Source organism: Choloepus didactylus, chromosome X, assembly GCF_015220235.1.
Source record: "Choloepus didactylus isolate mChoDid1 chromosome X, mChoDid1.pri, whole genome shotgun sequence".
Taxonomy (NCBI): domain Eukaryota; kingdom Metazoa; phylum Chordata; class Mammalia; order Pilosa; family Megalonychidae; genus Choloepus; species Choloepus didactylus.
This window is the reverse complement of record NC_051334.1, coordinates 49,532,290-49,555,047: the sequence shown is the minus strand read 5'-3', so window position 1 is coordinate 49,555,047 and position 22,758 is coordinate 49,532,290. Positions and strand designations below refer to the sequence as shown.

The window sequence follows — 22,758 nt, the reverse complement described above, 5'->3', positions numbered from 1 at the left end:
GCAGTATAGTGATCTCCCTGTACCTTTCATCAGATTCGCCATTTATCAACATCTTGCCAGTAGTTCAATTATGCATACATATACACTTTATCTCTTCCCCAATGTGTGTGTGTATGTTTATGTGTAGCATTACTATTACTGTTTTTTTTTTTGCTAATCCTCTTGAAAGCAAGCCATAAAACATCTTGACCCCAGTGTATTTCCTACAAAAAGGGGCATTCTTTCACAGTACAGTGATCAAATTCAGGAAATTTATCATTGATACAATACTATTACTTAATATATCAGCTATATTGAAATCTGGCCAACTGTCCTAATGTCCTAATGTCTTTTATAGCAGCTTTTTTCCCAAGCCAGGATCCATTCTTGGATCATACATTGCATTTAGCTGTTATGTCAGCTTTCCTTTGTCTTTTATGACTGATATTTTTTAGTACAGCGTACCTCAATTTTGTTTGTTTCAGCAGGTTTTGATTCAGATTAAACATTTTGACATTACATCAGGAAGCATCTGATGGAAATAGATTTGAACTTATTGTTGGTTTGTTCCTTATTGGTGATGTTATTGTTCACTGGATTAAGGTGCTGTCTGCCAGGTTTTGACACTATGAAAGATTCTTTTTTTCCCTTTTTCCCTTTACTTAATAAGTAATCTATGGGGAGCTACTTTGAGATGGTGTAAATATCCTGTCCCTTAAGAAACTTTACCCATTGGTTGTAACATTCACTGGTGATTCTTTCCTGAATCAATTATTACTCAGATTTTTGCAAAAACGGTGAATTTTCTGTCATTCTTTCTATATTTATAAGTTGGCACTCTACTGTAAAGAAGAACTTTCCCTTATTATTAATTAATAATTTTTGTATCAGTATGGACTTATAGATTTTTATTTTATTCAGTATGTTATAATCCATTACTGTCATTATTCATTTTGATGTTCAAATTGTCTTCAATTTGGCTAGTAGGAGTTCCTTCAGGCTGGCTTCTCCGTCCTTTTGATTTGTTTTCATCATTTTTTGAGCACTTCCTTACTTTCCAGGCTCACTTTATGCTTTCCCCCATTTCATACCTGGAATCAGCACCTTCTCCAAGGAGCTTTGGTTCCTTTTAGTGGACAATGGTATTTAGAAATCAGGATCTGGGTGCTGTGCTCATAGCTACTCAGGTTCTTAAGTCTCTAATAAGCTATAGATTCTCCTCCATCTCTCTTTTTTTGCTGCCTTGTATTTACTTTTAAGAAACTGGGTCATTTGTCCTTTAGTTTCCTGCATTCTGGACTTTGCTGTTAAACACCCCATGGCAGTATTTAACATATTCCTCTGTTCCTTCTCTCCAACTTTTTTTTCTTGTAAATTGATAGTTAAATCTAGAAGCTTTATCAGATTCAGGTTTTTATATATTTTTAGCAAGATTACTTTCTAGGAGATGTAATGTACTTCCATCAGGAGGCATATAATGCGTGGTTCGCTCTCATTTTTTTTTGTTACTAGTCATTGGTGAATATTGCTTAGATCCATTAATTCATTAATGGCTCCAAAATGGTGACATTCTAATTCTATAATTCTTTCATTGTTGATTAGCTGTAATAATTCTATAAATAGAAATTGCCCCTCATCTATTATTTGGCTACCATAAGGTAGAGATTATACAGAAAAGACAGGCTAAGTGATTTTTTTTCCCTTTATATACCAGTTTTCAAAATAATGAGTTTGTTTTGTAGTATCATCCAAAGGTGACAAATAAGTTTTCTTTTTTTTTCTGTATCATTTATGGACTTATGAATTTAAACACTTTTATGTTTTAATTCATTGCAGTATTATCCTTATTGAGGCCCAAACTGTCCCATCTCTGGTCTGTGGAAACCCCTCCAAGTTGGCTCCTTAGTCTTTGGTAACTTCCTTGCTTTCTGGTGTTACAAAATGTTCCAGGCTCATTTTGTATATTTCCTGTCACTGAGCTAGAATCAGCCATCTCTTCAAGGAGCCCTGGTTCTTTTTAGTGGGAAATATTGTTTTGAGACTGCATTTTGGATGTTTGGGGGTTGTTTCTAGGCTTTTTCATTGGACAGACCTAGGAAATAAGTACAATATGTTTTATAAAGAAAAAAGTACATCATCGAAATCAAATTCTGGACTTAAAGGTTTTTAATTTATTAATCTTAACATCTGATGATAATATTGTTAGTATTATTCTGAGACTGTTGTATGAGTATAGTGAATTGAATTAATTGAGATAATCATGTTAGTGTTGAGAATCAAGATTTTTCGGCATGGTCAGAAAGAAATATAGATGAGATGTTTATTATTAAGGAATCCTTCTATATTCAATTTTATCTTATAATTATATAAAATATTTACAGAATATTTACTTGGTTCCAAAGTCAAATCTAGAATATAAGGTATATTCAAAGAAGTCCAGCTTCTGTCCCTCTCCATTCTACTCCTTTCCTTCCCCATATAGGAATTATTAAGATTTAAAGGTTTATCCTTCCATTATTTTTTTGCAGTATGAGCCTATATATTAATATATATTTATATTAATGTCCTTCCTTGACAAATTGTAGCCTGCTATGTACGTCTTTTTTTTTCACTTAATATCTTAGGACATATTAAGTATATAGAAATATTCCTTATTTCTTTTTACAGTTATATTGTGGCTAACAATAATATTATTAGTTAACATTCTTAAGCATTTAGTATATGCCATGCCCTGTTATAGGTAATTTTATCCTCTCAACAACCATTTGGGTAGACTGTTATAATTCTTCTTTTACAGATGGGAAAGTAATATACAAATAGATTAGGTAACTTCCTCCAGGTCATGTGAAGGGCTGAGCCAGGATTTGAACCTGAGCTAGAGCCCATGACCCTAACTAACCCCTTGTGCTATACTGCTTCTTACCACCTTAGGATATTCAGATTCAGCAGATCTTTGGTGGAGTTTGGGTTCTACCAAGCTTATTTTGTAGAAGATTTTCCCTGTGATTCTGATGTTTACCTCTGATTAAGAACTAATACTTTGCTATCCAGAGAAAGGAAGCCATAGGAAGGGAAGCCACAGTTGCATGAGCCATTAAAAAATTCAGTATTACTCTGCCAAAATGTTAACCTTATCAAATCTCAGTGATAACATGAGTAGTTATTATATTCTTCTTTCAACTTTTTTGAATGCTTGAAAGCTTTTATATAAAAATTTGGGGGGAAATGAGAAGGAAAGTAAATGACAATGATTAAAATTCAGTATATGTATAAAATGTATTTACCATATTTTATTGACTCCATTATATCACTGAGTTAAGACACACCATTAAGAAAGAAAAATCACTACTATTTCATTTATGACATGTCATTGATTATATGGTGCATCTAGGTTTCCAGGATGCTAAAATGTGAAATAAGGTGCATCTTGCAATTGATGAACTATATATAAAAGGCAAGGCTTTGCATTTTTAACTATCTAAATGAGTGAACAGATGTGTACTTTAGAAGTTAATAAAAATAAAAATTAAAATGATGTAGGAAAATCAGAGTAAGCTTCTTTGAAAAGACTGAACTGCTTCTTGGATGTTATCTAGAATCTGAATAGAGCAAAATATAAAGGGCAGGCTTAGGTGAGTGATGGAACATGATGAAGGGTTTGGAATTAATAGTATGCATAGTTTTTAGAGGGAATAGTATAGACAAGAGCAGAAGGTAGTGTTGAAGAATTGTGAATGTACGCTGGATGGTTACACTAGTGACTCCAGATTGGGCATTTTTTGTTTTAGGTTTTTCTTTGTTTTTGTAAGGCTAATTACTCTAGATTTTTCTCTTGATTGTTGGGAACGTGGACTCAGGATTGTTGCAAGATTTGCAGTATAAGTCAGGTACAGTTAAGAGTTCTTATGATAAGTGAAGATAAAGGGCGATAAGGAATCTGATACTTCAGGTTTCCAGAGTTGATCAAAATCAGAAATGATATAAAAGTAGAGGTAAGAAAGACAGAGATGTCAGGTAAAATTGTTCTTGGTAACAAAAAGACTTGCAGTTGGGAGGGTAGTAAAATAACTGGATTTGATGGTCAAAATTCTCTCTCCGGGAATTCTGATAAAATGAGTTGATAGTCTTAGCTTTCATATGGCAGGGCATTTCTAAAGAAGGTCCATTGCATAATGTCAAAGTATAAAGTTGGTTTATTGTACTTTTTTCTAGAAGTCTGTCAAGTTGATGAACAGATTGCGAAGGAGCACCAGGATAATCAAGATAAACATTTATTGATGCAAGTTGGGTTCCCTGACAGGAAAACGACTACCACCAAGACTGGTCTTGAATGTAATGAATTTGGAGACACAGTTCATCTGAGTACAAATCTTGTTTCTTCAGTACAAAGACTCCATAAAGATGAATCATTTGGAAATAATGTGGCAGATAATTTAGACTTATTTAGTAGAAGCTCTGCAGTAAAGAAATATGATAATGGATGTACAAAGTTATTCTTCCATACTGAGTATGAGAAAACAAGTTCTGGCATGAAATCCTATGGATATAAAGAATGTGGGAAAGCCCTCAGGCGAAAGAAAGGTCTTAGCTTACATCAGAGAATTAAAAATGGTGAGAAACCTTTTGAATGTACTGCATGTAGGAAAACCTTCAGCAAGAAGTCACACCTCATTGTACATTGGAGAACTCATACAGGAGAAAAACCCTTTGGATGTACTGAATGCGGAAAAGCCTTTAGCCAAAAATCTCAGCTCATTATACACCTGAGAACTCATACAGGTGAGAGACCCTTTGAGTGCCCTGAATGTGGGAAAGCCTTCAGAGAGAAGTCAACTGTCATCATACATTACAGGACTCATACAGGAGAGAAACCTTATGAATGTAATGAATGTGGGAAAGCTTTCACTCAGAAGTCAAACCTCATTGTCCATCAGAAAACTCATACAGGAGAAAAAAACTATGAATGTACTAAATGTGGGGAATCTTTTGTACAGAAGCTTGACCTAATTATACATCATAGTACTCATACAGGAAAGAAGCCCCATGAATGTAATGAGTGTAAAAAAACTTTCAGTGATAAATCAACCCTCATTATACATCAGAGAACTCATACAGGAGAGAAACCTCATAAATGTACTGAATGTGGGAAGTCCTTCAATGAGAAGTCAACTCTCATTGTGCATCAGAGAACTCATACAGGAGAGAAGCCCTATGAATGTGATGTATGTGGAAAAACCTTCACCCAAAAGTCAAACCTCGGTGTACATCAGAGAACTCATTCAGGAGAGAAACCCTTTGAATGTAATGAATGTGAGAAAGCGTTCTCTCAGAAGTCTTATCTCATGTTACATCAGAGAGGTCACACTGGAGAGAAACCCTATGAGTGCAATGAATGTGAAAAAGCTTTCTCTCAAAAATCATATCTCATCATACATCAAAGAACTCATACAGAAGAAAAACCCTATAAATGTAATGAATGTGGCAAAGCCTTCAGAGAAAAGTCAAAGCTCATTATACATCAGAGAATTCATACAGGAGAGAAACCCTATGAATGTCCTGTATGTTGGAAAGCTTTCAGCCAGAAGTCACAGCTCATAATACATCAGAGAACACACACAGGAGAAAAACCCTATGCATGCACAGAGTGTGGTAAAGCCTTCAGAGAAAAATCAACATTCACTGTACACCAGAGAACTCATACAGGAGAGAAACCCTATAAGTGTACAGAATGTGGGAAAGCCTTTACCCAAAAATCAAACCTTATTGTACATCAGAGAACCCATACAGGAAAGAAAGCCCATAGGAAAGGCCACACTCGGAAGTCAAAGTTCATCACACATTAGAGAGTAAATCAACCATGTCTGTTATGCACACTGAAGGAAAGTTTTGCCAATTTAATTAACATTTTAAACATGTGACTTCTGATTTAAATAGGGGGGAATAAAGTCAGTCTTTCCCCTTTTCATCTCAGTTTTCACCCAAAAAGCTATAGGGAGAAAAAGAATGAGAAGGGTAATTTCTATATCTGACTTAGGAGATAGCTGAAACCCTGATGAGAGGGCTGCCAGAGTCATATGAAATCAAGTACCAGTGCAGGGGATTTCAGAGAGAAAATCCTCAAGGCTGCAGATGAGTCAGCACTGGTTAGGACTCTTGTCTGAGGTTCAGGATACACTTGGAGGTGCAAAACCACATATATCAACAATGGTAGCAGAGTGCATGGGCAGGTAGGATGTTTTCTAGACCCATTTGGGGTCTGAGGAGAAACAGGCAGGGGCCTTGACAAGGAGTCACTCAGTCAAGCCATATTTGCAGAAAGTAGTTTGTACAGTTGGAGAGAGTGGGGGGGGATAGAAAAGGGAATTTTCCTTGTGAAGAACCCTACAGCTGCCCCTATTTACTGTCTGAAGAGAAGTAAAATCTGAAAAAAGTAACACAAATGCAAAAAAAATTTTTTCCAATTGTAAGAAAAACTGATCTGCCTAGAAGGTGGCCCCAGTTTCTACCCCCTGTTGAACCTCCAGAAAATCTCAAGTTCAGGAAAAACTCTTCTCGTTCAAAGATGAATCAACAAAAGTAATCAAACCCACAAATGTACATGGCTTTTGAGCCAGCAATTCTACTTCTAGGAATGTATATAGTCATACATGTACAAAATAATGAACACACAAAGGTATTCATTGATGCAGTATTTGTGAAAATAAAAGATCGAAAGCTGTGCAAATGACAGCACCAAGGGTCTGGTACCTGAAATCATGGTATGTTCATACAGCAAACTCCTAGGTAGACAAAAATGAATAAATAAATAAAGAGAACTTGGACATCCTTTATATAGTGATGTGGGATGATCTCTAAGATATGTTTTAGGTGAGAAAAGCAAGATGCAGGATAGTCTTATATGCTAGCATTTGTATATACAAAGGAGAAAAATGGTAAGTATGTTATCGATAGTATATTCATAAACTATCTCTGGAAAGATACACAAGAAGCTGGTAACCTTTATTACTTCTGAGAAGGGGAAGGGGGTGACTGAGGGATGGGATTGGGAGGGAGACAACTGTATATCCTTTCATCACTTTTGAAAATTATACTATGTGGATGTACTGCTACCTTTTCAAAAAATAAATAAAATTTTAAAAGCATATTTTAATTTTTATACTGTTAATATTATCATGAATCCAGATTCTAGGTGCAGGATTTCATAACATATTTAATATAGATATACTCAATATGGAGCTTAATATTTTTTTGAGTGAGTAAATTGAATAATCAGGCAGAAAACAACATACCCAATCAGTTCCAAAGACACATTGGCATTAGTTTCCTGAAGGTGCCAAATAAAGTGATTCTCAGGTTAGCTGGGACCACATTATGTAAACCTCAAATAATTGAGACTGGAACACATTTCTAACTTAGTATGCACAGTGAAACTCCTATGAAAATATCCTTAACTAAAGACCATCAATGTTTTCCCATATCTTAACAAAATGATTTAAATTATTTCATATATAAATGTGTATATATACACATATATACATATACAAATGTACATATATAAGAGAATATATGTATATTCTTTTTACAAGAGATGTAAAGCACGAATCCACAGAGAGGTTTAGTAACTTGCCCAAGGTCACACTACTACTAGTGAAACACATTTTCCAAGGTGAGATACAGATATGAGTGATGGTCTGAGTGGACACAGCAAAAGACCACATAATCTCAGCATATTTGCTTCAGAATGAGAAGTCCTGCTGTGTGAATTACATATTTGTGGTCCTCATGCTTCTGTGGTTTTTCATTGGGGATATCTCTGTGGTGGAGCTGGACAACCCAAGCTGTGCATAACCTGGAGATGGTCAGTGTTTTAGATTTCACAAAATAGGTGAGTTAGTTAGACCTGAGACCCTGTCTGTGCCCTCCCAGGCTTTGTTGCCTGCATTAACCTTTGTGGAAATGAGCCATGGGCTCACTTTTACATGGGGTATGTAATTCAGATGTCACATTCAGTGCCTTCCCAGGGAAAAGGAGCTTGGGGAAGAAATGTGGGGCTGACTGGTCTGCTCCTGGTGCAGTCTGCTGGGAGGATGCTCGAGGGCATTGGAAATGAAGCCACTTTATCTTCCTATTGAGAAGGAATCTTCCTGTGGTTGCAGGCCACCAAAGGCCATCCTGCAGTGTGGTTGGGGTGGGGGTCAAGTCTTGCTGTTTCAGGTGGACCTTGGACTCTTGCTTCCTGGAAGACAGATGGCAACATGATTGGCAGCATTTGGGTGCGTGAAGGTGAGTGAAGCTCAGACCTAGGGGGGAGGGATGAGAACAGTAGGATGAATAAATGGACTGGAAGTAGAGGAAGGGAAAGGAAACTAATGAAGGGCCAAGTGTGGGTGAATGGGATAATGAGAGCCAGAGTGTGGGTGAATAAGGGGAAGAGTAGAGGTAAATGGGGGGACGTATCAGGTAGAGTGAGTTACAAGAAGACAGAGTGTATATAAATATGAGTAATGTTGGGGAGGGTGGGAATGAGTGGAGGTTAAGTGAGTGAATGGGGCTTATGAGGGGCAAAGACTGACTGAATATTGGAAATGCAGACCATGTTCATAAGTTGGGGGTAATATGAAGCATAGTGTAAATGATAGTGGTGAATGGGGGCAGGGTGGGAGTGAATGGGATGAGTGAAGAGCAGTGCACGTGAGTGATAAAGTGTGTCACAGCATTAGTGAAAAGAGGAAGAGTGATGGGCAGTATTTTGGTTTACTAAAGCTGCCAAAATGCAATATACCAGAAATGGATTGGCTTTTATGATGGGAATTTATTAAGTTACAATTTACAGTTCTTAGGCTGTGAAAATGTCCAAATTAAGACATCAATGGGGGATATCTTCTCTGAAGAAAGACCACTGGCATCTGGGTTCCTCTGTCACATGGGGAGGCATATGGCCAGTGTCTGCTGATCCTTCTCTCAGGTTTCATTGCTTTCAGTTCCTGTTCTGAGTGTCTGTGGGTCCTCTCAGCATCTCCAGGGCATTTCTCTCACTCTGCTCTCTCCAAATATCTCTGCCTTTTATCCTCTCATAAAGGACTCCAGTAAAGGACCCATGTGGAGGCACGAAGGTTTCCTGGCTTGGCAAGTTAGTCAGGGAGGCCGCCTCCTAAAAGGTTGGGAGAAGGCCAAGGCTGTGTGTGCCTGAAGGCAGGCAACTAAGATAAGGAATGATGCTGGGTTCCCTCCGTGCCTCTGCTTCCCAACCTGCCTAGAAGAGATTGTACTCAAGGTTATTATGACCCTGAAGTTTGTTCCCCAAAGCTGTAAACATGTGAATCTTGTGATTTTAGAAAAAACGCAGTTCCCTTGTGAAACGAGAAAACAATCACGTAGTCCAATCCAAAGAATGCTTATGCTATATAACCTTGTACTAAAAGGCAAATAAAGAACTTCTTGCAGGAACAGGGAGACGGAGTCAGCTCCCTTCTTTCACAGACCCGCCTTGAATGGGCTGGGTCACATTTCAATCAAAACAACCTAATCAAAAGGTCCTACCCACAATAGGTCTGCCTCCACAGGGATGGCTTAAAAAAACATGGCATTTTCTGAGGTACATAACAGCTTCAAATCAGCACAGGCAGTCAATGGTGGGTAGATTGCTATAATGGGAGAATGATGGGTGGTCTGTGGCTTCAGGAATTAGAAGGCCTGGGGGTTTCAGTGATGCAGGATTTTGTGTTGGTGATGGGGAGTAGGTGTGGATTGAGTGAGGGGAGGAAGCAGGAGGTAGTCGTTCGAGTTTCTGCACAAAGGAGCTGCCTCAAGGTCCCTGCGGTGACTCTAGATGTATGTGGTGGGAACAGCCTGTGCTTAGGATACAGTGCTCAAAGAATGTCAGTTTTCCATGTTCTAGTTATCATTATTTATATGTGCTCAGAGAGGGAGGGGCCCAACAAGCCAACTGGGATTTGTCTGTGGACAGTGGGAATTGTGAATTTTACTTAATTTTTCTTGATTTCCAGTATTTGGATTCATTCCATGAATCATGTTTCCTACAAAACAGGGTGGTCCATTAAAAAATATGGTACCGTTTGCAAAATAAAATTAATGGAAATGAATACATGTGTTACTTGAGTACTTAAAAATGAATAACTTAAAATTTCGATTTTAAAAATGGGAAATATTTCTGACTCCAACATGGCTGACTTGGGGCTAAGAACTGATGAGACTACTAGTTTTCCCGCTTACAAAATGGGGTGATAGAATATCAATATATTGTCAATTTTCATTTTGACCTGTTTTATTGTTTGGGGTATGTGCTAGTTTGAAGTTATTATGTATCCTAGAAAAGGCCATGCTCTTTTAATCCATTCCTGTGGATGCAGTCCTGTTATAGGTGGGACCTTTTAGTTAGGTTATTTCAATTGAGATATAACCCACCCCATTCAAGGTAGGTCTTAATCCTTCTAATGGAGTCCTTTATGAGGGATAAAATTGAGAGAAGCTCATAGAGAAAAGCCCCAGAGAATCTAGGAGAGGACCCACAGAAGCTCAGAGAGAAAGCCACTGGAACCAGAAGCTGAAAGCAACAAAACCCAGGAGCAAAGGACCAGCAAATGCTGGCCATGTGCTTTCCCATGTGACAGAGCTGTCCTGGATGCCAGGGGCTCATCTTCAGAGTCCAGGTATCATCCTGTTGATGCTTTAATTTGGACATTTTCATAGCCTAAAAACTGTAAATTGCACGTTAATAAATCCACATTGTTAAAACCCAGTCCATTTTTGGTATATTGCATGTCATCAGCTTTAGCAAACCGAAACAGTGTGGCAGAGTTGGAGTCTTCAAGGAAGAATTGTATAAAGCTTATCTTTTTAATTTGTAATCTAGCTACACTCTTACCAGGAGTCCAACCCAAGTCATCTGTGTGAAAACCAAGAATCCAGGACAAATAATTTTCCTTGGTGGCTTCCACAGCCCTGCCCTGCATATACACTAAGCTTTACTTCCTCCCTCAACTTGGCTTGCACATCCTGCCTCCCCATGCCCTTCCATCCTACTAAACCCCACTCCCACTGGCTGCACATGCTCCCCATCAGCTCTGCACACAGTACTCATAGTCCTCCATAGGCTCATGAGGTGGACCTCCATAATCTTACCAGATCTTGTAAGGCCCCACTCTCCCCACCTCCCTGTTTGCCAATCTGGTTCCACATAGGCCTGTGACGTCCCCATCTGGCTATTTCGTTGGTCAGCCTGCCTGTTATTCTTTCATTTGCCATGCCTCAAGGAAGCCACAGTGCCTTGCCAACCCCCTTTATACTAACTCCCCCTCTTCCATTCTTGGACCCACAGCATTTTTATCAGTTGTTTAATTTTCTTTTTGTTCATATAACTAAAATTTCAAAGACAATATTAATTCTGAATTTCCTTTCCTCATCTTTTGGGATCCATAGCATGGCTGGAATTCCTAGCATTTATGACAATTATTTCATTTTCTTATCTTATTTCTTTAGTAAGACCTCCAAAACAATATGTATAATGTCACATCCCATCCTCCTGGATCAGAAGATACTCGCTCTCCCCCAACATTTATAGCAGTTATTCTGTTTTCTTGTCTTATTCCTATAGGTTCAATTTTTGTAAACACTGCTAATAATAACCTCATTATATTGATGTCTGGGGACACCTAAACAGGTTCTTTGACCCCAGACTTATTCTTTGCTGTCAGACTGTAGCAGATTGTTACATTAATTTCCCCAATGATTCACTCCTCCCTTCATCCACACGTGTGTAGTCCTCTCCAATACTGACTTTGGGCTTTGTCTTGTGACTTGCTTTGGCCATTGGGCATCAGAAAATGTGAAGCAAGCTGAAGCTCGATGTGCAGTTGGGCAATGGGGCCATCCTCCTGCAATACTGACCTAAGATGGTATATGAAAAGCTTGGTTTAGCCTCCTTGAGGATGAAGCATTATGTATATCATGAGAGAGGCTCAGCTGTGCCCAGCCCCCAGGTGAGACCAGTAGAAGAACCACTCAACCATCCCAAAGAATCTTGAGAATAAAATAGTTGTTTGAAATCATTAAGTTTTAGGGTGGTGTGCTGGTTTGAATGTATTGTGTCCCCCAAAACACCATTATCTTTGATGCAATCTTGGGTGGGCAGATGTATTAGTATTGATTAGATTGTAATTCTTTGAGTGTTTCCATGGAGATGCAACCCACCCAACTGTAGGTGATAACTCTGATTAGATAATTTCCATGGAGGTGTGGCCCCACCCATTCAGCATGGGCCTTGATTAGTTTATTAGAGCACTATGTAAGCTCAGACAGAAGGAGCAAGCTTGCTACAGTCAAGAGGGACACTTTGAAAAACACACAGGAGCTGAGAGAGGAGCTGCAGATGAGAGACAGTTTGAAGATGGCCATTGAAAGCAGACTCTTGCTCTGGAGAAGCTAAGAGAGGACAAATGCCCCAAGAGCAACTGAGAGTGACATTTTGAGGAGGAGCTGCGGCCTAGAGAGGAACGTCCTGGGAGAAAGCCATTTTGAAACCAGAACTTGGAGCAGACACCAGCCACATGCCTTCCCAGCTAACAGAGGTTTTCCGGACGCCATTGGCCATCCTCCAGTGTAGGTACCCGATTGTTGATGTGTTACCTTGGACACTTTATGACATTAACACTGTAACTGTGTAACCAAATAAACCCCCTTTTATAAAAGCCAATTCATTTCTGGTATTTTGCAAAAAGGTAGCATTAGCAAATCAGAACAGGTGGCTTGCAATGCAGCAATAAATAACTGATACATGGACCATCATTGAGACGCACCAGACCGAAACTATTGCTGGGTAACTCCAATAGTTAAACCAATGATTTCTTCTCTTATTACTTTGGAACAATATTGATAATCCTTCTCATGTCATTGTCTGTCAGACTCACGCTGTAACATTCCTAGCTAGTCTTGAGACACCTCCCAGACCTGTCCTATGATTACCCAGCCTACCCTATACACCTCCTCAAGAACTACCTTGAAATCCTAGACCTGTGCTCTATATCCTTTGTATTTACACCAATAAATTTTCTTATTTTATTCCTTTAGCTCTAACCTCCAAAACACCTCTCTCCTCTGGGACAAGAGTATTCCTGTGACCTCCCCCAAATCAGCTCTTTGTGCCCCTGGGCTAGGCCTCAGAAGATCCCTCCCACATTATTATTATTATTTTACATTTTTTATTGTGAAATATATATACAGAATAGTGGTAACTTTCAAAGTACAATTTAACAAGTAGTTAGCAAATTTCAAAGAATGTTATGGGTTACAGTTCCACCATTTCTGTTATTTCATTTCCATTATTTCCTTCTAGCCATTCTAATAACCTAGCATCTAAATATCTCTCCCTCTCTCTCTCTCTCTCTCTCTCCATATATATATATATATATAAAGGTTCTGTATTCATAATCCTTTGTTAAATTCCATCTTGTGTGTTGCTACCCCTTCCTCTCATTTAATCACTTTCTCAATCTTCAGGGATGTCTAGTTATGTCTGGGGATGTAAGTTACCACCTGTGCCAGTTTTGATATATTATGTCCGCTCAAAAGCCATATTCTTTAATGAATTGTTGTGGAGGCAGACATATTAGTGTTGATTAGGTTGCAATCTTTTGATTGAGTGTTTCCATGGAGAGGTGACTCAATCAATTGCAGGCAAAATGTTTGATTAATTTATTTCCAAGGAGATATGGGCCCCGCCCATTCAGGGAGGGTCTTGATTTAGTCACTGGAGTCCTATAAAAGAGCTCACAAACAGAAGGAGCTCAGAGCAGTTGTGAGGGACGTTTTGGAGAGAAGCTAAGAGCTGACACTGATGCTGTCACTTGGAGATGCTTGGAGACGTTTGGAGATGCTAGCCCAGAGTTTGCTCCAGAGAAGCTAAGAGAGGACCCCGATGCTTAGATGCATGGGAGCAGAAGAAGCTAAGAGAGATCCAGAGACATTTTGGAGAAAGCCATTTTGAAACATAACCTGGGAGCAAAGGAACAGCAGATGCCCAGCCATGTGCCTTCCCAGCTGACATGTTCCAGATGCCATCAGCCATTCTTCAGTGAAGGTATCATCTTGTTGATGCCTTAGTTTGGACACCTTTATAGCCTCAGAACTGTAAATTTGTAACTTAATAAATCCCATTTATAAAAGCCAATCCATTTCTGTTATTTTGCATAACGGCAGCATTAGCAAACTGGAACACCACCTGTCTTAGTTTGCTAATGCTGCAGAATGCAAAACACCAGAGATGGATTGGCTTTTGTAAAAAGGGGGTTTGTTTGGCTACACAGTTACAGTCTTAAGGCCATAAAGTGTCCAAGGTAACACATCAGTAATCGGGTACCTTCACTGGAGGATGGCCAATGGTGTCCGGAAAACCTCTGTTAGCTGGGAAGGCATGTGGCTGGCGTCTGCTCCAAAGTTCTGGTTTCAAAATGGCTTTCTCCCAGGACGTTCCTCTCTAGCAAGCTTGCTCCTCTTCAGAACATCACTCACAGCTGCACTCTGTGTTCCATCTCTTTGAGTCAGTACGTTTATATGGCTCCACTGATCAAGGCCCACCCTGAATGGGTGGGGCCATGCCTCCATGGAAGTATCCCATCAGTTATCATCTACAGTTGGGTGGGGCACATCTCCATGCAAACAACCTAATCCAAACATTCCAACTTAATCCCCACTATTATGTCTGCCCCACAAGATTGCATCAAAGAATATGGCTTTTTCTGGGGGGCATAATACATTCAAACTGGCACACCACCCTAACTTGTTCATATTGAAAAGGTCTCCACCATTATTTATGCCAATTATTTAATTTGTATTATTGCTTTAGCTAACACCTCCAAAATAATGTTATGATCCATCTTCAACCTGTTCCCCAAGACCCTCAGACCACCCTGGGATCCCCAAAATCAGCTCTGTAGATCAGTGCTGGGCCTCCAATATTTTAAACCAATTATTTCATATTTATTTTCCTATTTCTTTAGGAAAAATCTCTAAGCAATATGAATTATGGTGCCTCCTAACCTCATCTTTTGGGACCTGTCATGTGAGAAAATTCCCTTGATACAATGATACACTCCAAAATGCTGCCAGGCAAACTATCCCAGAGGTCTCAGAATAGAAAGGCTCTTAGACCAAATTAAAAGGTTGAGTCACATGATTTATTACATTGATTTAAAAGCATGAAGAATAAAAACACCATGGAGCAAAGGGAAATATATGAATAATAATGCACTTAGGATATGGTGCAAGCAGGGTGTAAGGACATTTTCTGAATCCTGTGTTATGAAATGTTCATATACCTTGCCTCTCTGTTGCATTAGCCTTCCTCTTTGGGTATGAGGATCAGAGCTAAGATTTGAAGAAGGGGTCCAATCAGATGGAAGATACTATGCCAATTACATACTCTGATGGCCTCAGTTGTAGCTCACCAATTAGCCTGCTGAAGAGTCATGAGTTTTATCTGTGTTCCTTGGGCAAAGCACATGTGTTGCCAGAATGGAACAATATTGGATGTCACCAATTGGTGGTTGATTTAAGCATGATGTAGCTGTTGGCTCAGGTGGTAGGCTACTGTTTTAGTTTGCTAAAGCTGACAAAAGACAATATACCAGAAATGGACTGGCTTTTAACAATGGGGATTTATTAGCTTACAAGTTTACAGTTAAGAAGGCCATGAGAATTTACAAATTAAGGCAACAACAGGATGATACCTTCTTCCCAAAGACTGGTTACTGGCAATCCTCAGATCCTCTGTCACATGGCTAGGTGCATGGTAATGTCTGCTGGTCTCTCCCTTGTCTCTCAGGTTTCACTGCTTCCAGCTTCTGGCTTCAGTGGCCTCCTCTCTGTTTTCCATGTCCTCTCTTTTAGCTTCTGCTTTTTATCCTCTTATAAGGGACTCCAGTAAGAGGATTAAGACTCACCTATTGAGGTGGGTCACATCTGAATTGATATAGCCTAATCAATCTACACCTGCAGGAATGGATTAAATTTAAGAACTTGATCTTTTCTGGGTACATGCAACTTCAAACCATCACAGATACCTTATGATGTGGTATTTCCATCCCTTTCTTCTATAAGTAACACTTTTGTTTGTTCCACCATATATTCCATTTATTCTATTTATCTTTACTGTATCTTACAAGTTACTAACTAAATTGCTGACTATATTTAACACATCTTATGAATTCTGCCTGTATCTCAAGTTATTTTCTTACTCATTGTGCCAGTTTGAATGTATTATGTCCCCCAAAACACCATTATCTTTGATACAGTCTTGTGTGGGCAGACATATTAGTGTTGATTAGACTGTAATTATTTGATTGTTTCCATGGAGTTGCAACCCACCCAACTATAGATGATAACTCTGATTAGATAATTTCCATGGAGGTGTGGCCCTGCCCATTCAGTGTGGGCCTTGATTAGTTTACTAGAGCACTATATAAGCTCAGACAGAAGGAGTGAGCATGCTACAGGCAAGAGGGATACTTTGAAGAACACACAGGAGCTGAGAGAGGAGCTGCAGCTTACAGAGACATTTTGGAGATGGCCTTTGAAAGCAGACTTTTGCTCCAGAGAAGCTAAGAGAGAACAAACGCCCCAAGAGCAACTAAGAGTGACATTTTGGAGGAGCTGCAGCCTAGAGAGGAAAGTCCTGGGGGGAAGCCATTTTGAAACCAGTACTCCAGAGCAGATGCCAGCCACATGCCTTCCCAGCTAACAGAGGTTTTCTGGACACCATTGGCCATCCTCCATTGAAGGTACCCGATTGTTGATGTGTTACCTTCTACACTTTATGGCCTTAAGACTGTAACTCTGTAACCAAATAAACCCCCTTTATAAAAGCCAATCCATTTCTGGTATTTTGCGTAACAGCAGCATTAGCAAACCAGAACAGGTGGTAATATGGGTGTAATTTGAGGAACAGTATGAGAACAGAGGTGAATGAGTAGGGAGTATGAGTGAATGGAAGTGATAAGCACTAGAGTGTGAATAAATGTGAATAAATGGGCAGGATGAGAGTAAATGGGAGTAATATATGCAGGATGATTTCCAGGATATATCGTAACATTAAAAATGCAAAGTGCAGGCGGGGCAAGATGGCAGACTGGTGAGCTGTAAGTTTTAGCTACTCCTCCAGGAAAGTAGGTAAAAAACCAGGAACTGCGTGGACTGGACACCACAGAGCAATCTGACGTTGGGCATACTTCATACAACACTCATGAAAACGTGGAACTGCTGAGATCAGCGAAATCTGTAAGTTTTTGCGGCCAGGGGACCCGTGCCCCTCCCTGCCAGGCTCAGTCCCGGGGGAGGAGGGGCTGTCAGCTCCGGGAAGGAGAAGGGAGAATTGCAGTGGCTGCTCTTATCGGAAACTCATTCTACTGATTCAAACTCCAACCATAGATAGACTGAGACCAGACACCAGAGACTCTGAGAGCAGACAGCCCAGCAGAGAGGAGACAGGCATAGAAAAAAAACAACACGAAAAACTCCAAAATAAAAGCGGAGGATTTTTGGAGTTCTGGTGAACGCAGAGGGGGGAAGGGCGGAGCTCAGGCCTTGAGGCGCATATGCAAATCCCGAAGCAAAGCTGATCTCTCTGCCCTGTGCACCTTTCCTTAATGGCCCTGGTTGCTTTGTCTATTAGCATTTCAATAACCCATTAGATCTCTGAGGAGGGCCATTTTTTTTTTTTTTTAAATCCTTTTTGCTTTTTCTAAAACAATTACTCTAAGAAGCTCAATACAGAAAGCTTCAAAGAATTGCAATCTGGGCACGGCAAGTCAAGAGCAGAACTAAGAGAGCTCTGAGACAAAAGGCAATAATCCAGTGGCTGAGAAAATTCACTAAACAACACAACTTCCCAAGAAAAGGGGGGTGTCCGCTCACAGCCACTATCCTGGTGGACAGGAAACACTCCTGCCCATCGCCAGCCCCATAGCCCAGAGCTGCCCCAGACAACCCAGTGTGACGGAAGTGCTTCAAATAACAGGCACACACCACAAAACTGGGCGTGGACATTAGCCTTCCCTGCAACCTCAGCTGAATGTCCCAGAGCTGGGAAGGTGGAGCAGTGTGAATTAACAAAGCCCCATTCAGCCATCATTTCAGCAGACTGGGAGCCTCCCTACACAGCCCAGCAGCCCAGAACTGCCCTGGGGGGACGGCACTCACCTGTGACATAGCACAGTCATCCCTCAACAGAGGACCCGGGGTGCACGGCCTGGAAGAGGGGCCCACTTGCAAGTCTCAGGAGCCATACGCCAATACCAAAGACTTGTGGGTCAGTGGCAGAGACAAACTGTGGCAGGACTGAACTGAAGGATTAGACTATTGCAGCAGCTTTAAAACTCTAGGATCATCAGGGAGATTTGATTGTTAGGGCCAACCCCCTCCCCGACTGCCCAGAAACACGCCCCACATACAGGGCAGGCAACACCAACTACACACGCAAGCTTGGTACACCAATTGGGCCCCACAAGACTCACTCCCCCACTCACCAAAAAGGCTAAGCAGGGGAGATCTGGCTTGTGGAGAACAGGTGGCTCGTGGACGCCACCTGCTGGTTAGTTAGAGAAAGTGTACTCCACGAAGCTGTAGATCTGATAAATTAGAGATAAGGACTTCAACTGGTCTACAAACCCTAAAAGAACCCTATCAAGGTCAGCAAATGCCACGAGGCCAAAAACAACAGAAAATTATAAAGCATATGAAAAAACCAGACGATATGGATAACCCAAGCCCAAGCACCCAAATCAAAAGACCAGAAGAGACACAGCACCTAGAGCAGCTACTCAAAGAACTAAAGATGAACAATGAGACCATAGTACGGGATATGAAGGAAATCAAGAAGACCCTAGAAGAGCATAAAGAAGACATTGCAAGACTAAATAAAAAAATGGATGATCTTATGGAAATTAAAGAAACTGTTGACCAAATTAAAAAGATTCTGGACACTCATAGTACAAGACTAGAGGAAGTTGAACAACGAATCAGTGACCTGGAAGATGACAGAATGGAAAATGAAAGCATAAAAGAAAGACTGGGGAAAAAAATTGAAAAACTCGAAATGGACCTCAGGGATATGATAGATAATATGAAACGTCCGAATATAAGACTCATTGGTGTCCCAGAAGGGGAAGAAAAGGGTAAAGGTCTAGGAAGAGTATTCAAAGAAATTGTTGGGGAAAACTTCCCAAATCTTCTAAACAACATAAATACACAAATCATAAATGCTCAGCGAACTCCAAATAGAATAAATCCAAAAAAAACCCACTCCGAGACATATACTGATCACACTGTCAAACATAGAAGAGAAGGAGCAAGTTCTGAAAGCAGCAAGAGAAAAGCAATTCACCACATACAAAGGAAACAGCATAAGACTAAGTAGTGACTACTCAGCAGCCACCATGGAGGCAAGAAGGCAGTGGCACGATATATTTAAAATTCTGAGTGAGAGGAATTTCCAGCCAAGAATACTTTATCCAGCAAAGCTCTCCTTCAAATTTGAGGGAGAGCTTAAATTTTTCACAGACAAAGAAATGCTGAGAGAATTTGCTAACAAGAGACCTGCCCTACTGGAGATACTAAAGGGAGCCCTACAGACAGAGAAACAAAGACAGGACAGAGAGACTTGGAGAAAGGTTCAGTACTAAAGAGATTCGGTATGGGTACAATAAAGGATATTAATAGAGAGAGGGAAAAATATGGCAAACATAATCCAAAGGATAAGATGGCCGATTCAAGAAATGCCTTCACGGTTTTAACGTTGAATGTAAATGGATTAAACTCCCCAATTAAAAGATATAGATTCGCAGAATGGATCAAAAAAAATGAACCATCAATATGTTGCATACAAGAAACTCATCTTAGACACAGGGACACAAAGAAACTGAAAGTGAAAGGATGGAAAAAAATATTTCATGCAAGCTACATCCAAAAGAAAGCAGGTGTAGCAATATTAATCTCAGATAAAATAGACTTCAAATGCAGGGATGTTTTGAGAGACAAAGAAGGCCACTACATACTAATAAAAGGGGCAATTCAGCAAGAAGAAATAACAATCGTAAATGTCTATGCACCCAATCAAGGTGCCACAAAATACATGAAAGAAACACTGGCAAAACTAAAGGAAGCAATTGATGTTTCCACAATAATTGTGGGAGACTTCAACACATCACTCTCTCCTATAGATAGATCAACCAGACAGAAGACCAATAAGGAAATTGAAAACCTAAACAATCTGATAAATGAATTAGATTTAACAGACATCTACAGGACATTACATCCCAAATCACCAGGATACACATACATTTCTAGTGCTCACGGAACTTTCTCCAGAATAGATCATATGCTGGGACATAAAACAAGCCTCAATAAATTTAAAAAGATTGAAATTATTCAAAGCACATTCTCTGACCACAATGGAATACAATTAGAAGTCAATAACCATCAGAGACTTAGAAAATTCACAAATACCTGGAGGTTAAACAACACACTCCTAAACAATCAGTGGGTTAAAGAAGAAATAGCAAGAGAAATTGCTAAATATATAGAGACGAATGAAAATGAGAACACAACATACCAAAACCTATGGGATGCAGCAAAAGCAGTGCTAAGGGGGAAATTTATAGCACTAAACGCATATATTAAAAAGGAAGAAAGAGCCAAAATCAAAGAACTAATGGATCAACTGAAGAAGCTAGAAAATGAACAGCAAACCAATCCTAAACCAAGTACAAGAAAAGAAATAACAAGGATTAAAGCAGAAATAAATGACATAGAGAACAAAAAAACAATAGAAAGGATAAATATCACCAAAAGTTGGTTCTTTGAGAAGATCAACAAGATTGACAAGCCCCTAGCTAGACTGACAAAATCAAAAAGAGAGAAGACCCATATAAACAAAATAATGAATGAAAAAGGTGACATAACTGCAGTTCCTGAAGAAATTAAAAAAATTATAAGAGGATATTATGAACAACTGTATGGCAACAAACTGGATAATGTAGAAGAAATGGACAATTTCCTGGAAACATATGAACAACCTAGACTGACCAGAGAAGAAATAGAAGACCTCAACCAACCCATCACAAGCAAAGAGATCCAATCAGTCATCAAAAATCTTCCCACAAATAAATGCCCAGGGCCAGATGGCTTCACAGGGGAATTCTACCAAACTTTCCAGAAAGAACTGACACCAATCTTACTCAAACTCTTTCAAAACATTGAAAAAAATGGAACACTACCTAACTCATTTTATGAAGCTAACATCAATCTAATACCAAAACCAGGCAAAGATGCTACAAAAAAGGAAAACTACCGGCCAATCTCCCTAATGAATATAGGTGCAAAAATCCTCAACAAAATACTTGCAAATCGAATCCAAAGACACATTAAAAAAATCATACACCATGACCAAGTGGGGTTCATTCCAGGCATGCAAGGATGGTTCAACATAAGAAAAACAATCAATGTATTACAACACATTAAAAACTCGAAAGGGAAAAATCAATTGATCATCTCAATAGATGCTGAAAAAGCATTTGACAAAATCCAACATCCCTTTTTGATAAAAACACTTCAAAAGGTAGGAATTGAAGGAAACTTCCTCAACATGATAAAGAGCATATATGAAAAACCCACAGCCAGCATAGTACTCAATGGTGAGAGACTGAAAGCCTTCCCTCTAAGATCAGGAACAAGACAAGGATGCCCGCTGTCACCACTGTTATTCAACATTGTGCTGGAAGTGCTAGCCAGGGCAATCCGGAAAGACAAAGAAATAAAAGGCATCCAAATTGGAAAAGAAGAAGTAAAACTGTCATTGTTTGCAGATGATATGATCTTATATCTAGAAAACCCTGAGAAATCAACGATACACCTACTAGAGCTAATAAACAAATTTAGCAAAGTAGCGGGATACAAGATTAATGCACATAAGTCAGTAATGTTTCTATATGCTAGAAATGAACAAACTGAAGAGACACTCAAGAAAAAGATACCATTTTCAATAGCAACTAAAAAAATCAAGTACCTAGGAATAAACTTAACCAAAGATGTAAAAGACCTATACAAAGAAAACTACATAACTCTACTAAAAGAAATAGAAGGGGACCTTAAAAGATGGAAAAATATTCCATGTTCATGGATAGGAAGGCTAAATGTCATTAAGATGTCAATTCTACCCAAACTCATCTACAGATTCAATGCAATCCCAATCAAAATTCCAACAACCTACTTTGCAGACTTGGAAAAGCTAGTTATCAAATTTATTTGGAAAGGGAAGATGCCTCGAATTGCTAAAGACACTCTAAAAAAGAAAAACGAAGTGGGAGGACTTACACTCCCTGACTTTGAAGCTTATAATAAAGCCACAGTTGCCAAAACAGCATGGTACTGGCACAAAGATAGACATATAGATCAATGGAATCGAATTGAGAATTCAGAGACAGACCCTCAGATCTATGGCCGACTGATCTTTGATAAGGCCCCCAAAGTCACCGAACTGAGTCATAATGGTCTTTTCAACAAATGGGGCTGGGAGAGTTGGATATCCATATCCAAAAGAATGAAAGAGGACCCCTACCTCACCCCCTACACAAAAATTAACTCAAAATGGACCAAAGATCTCAATATAAAAGAAAGTACCATAAAACTCCTAGAAGATAATGTAGGAAAACATCTTCAAGACCTTGTATTAGGTGGCCACTTCCTAGACTTTACACCCAAAGCACAAGCAAC

General features: G+C 39.5%; 1 protein-coding gene across 10 annotated transcripts in view; it reads left to right on the top strand.

Annotated features, from left to right (window-relative positions):
* The window catches only part of ZNF182 (zinc finger protein 182), a 108,579-nt gene extending 102,224 nt beyond the window's left edge, over positions 1–6,355 (top strand). For all 10 annotated transcript variants that reach the window (XM_037821886.1, XM_037821889.1, XM_037821888.1 and 7 more), the window contains one exon: positions 4,192–6,355. In XM_037821886.1, coding sequence (XP_037677814.1) covers positions 4,192–5,822 — 1,631 coding nt within the window. In that variant the 3' untranslated portion in view covers positions 5,823–6,355. The remainder of the gene's footprint in view (positions 1–4,191) is intronic.
* Positions 6,356–22,758: the final 16,403 nt, after the last annotated feature.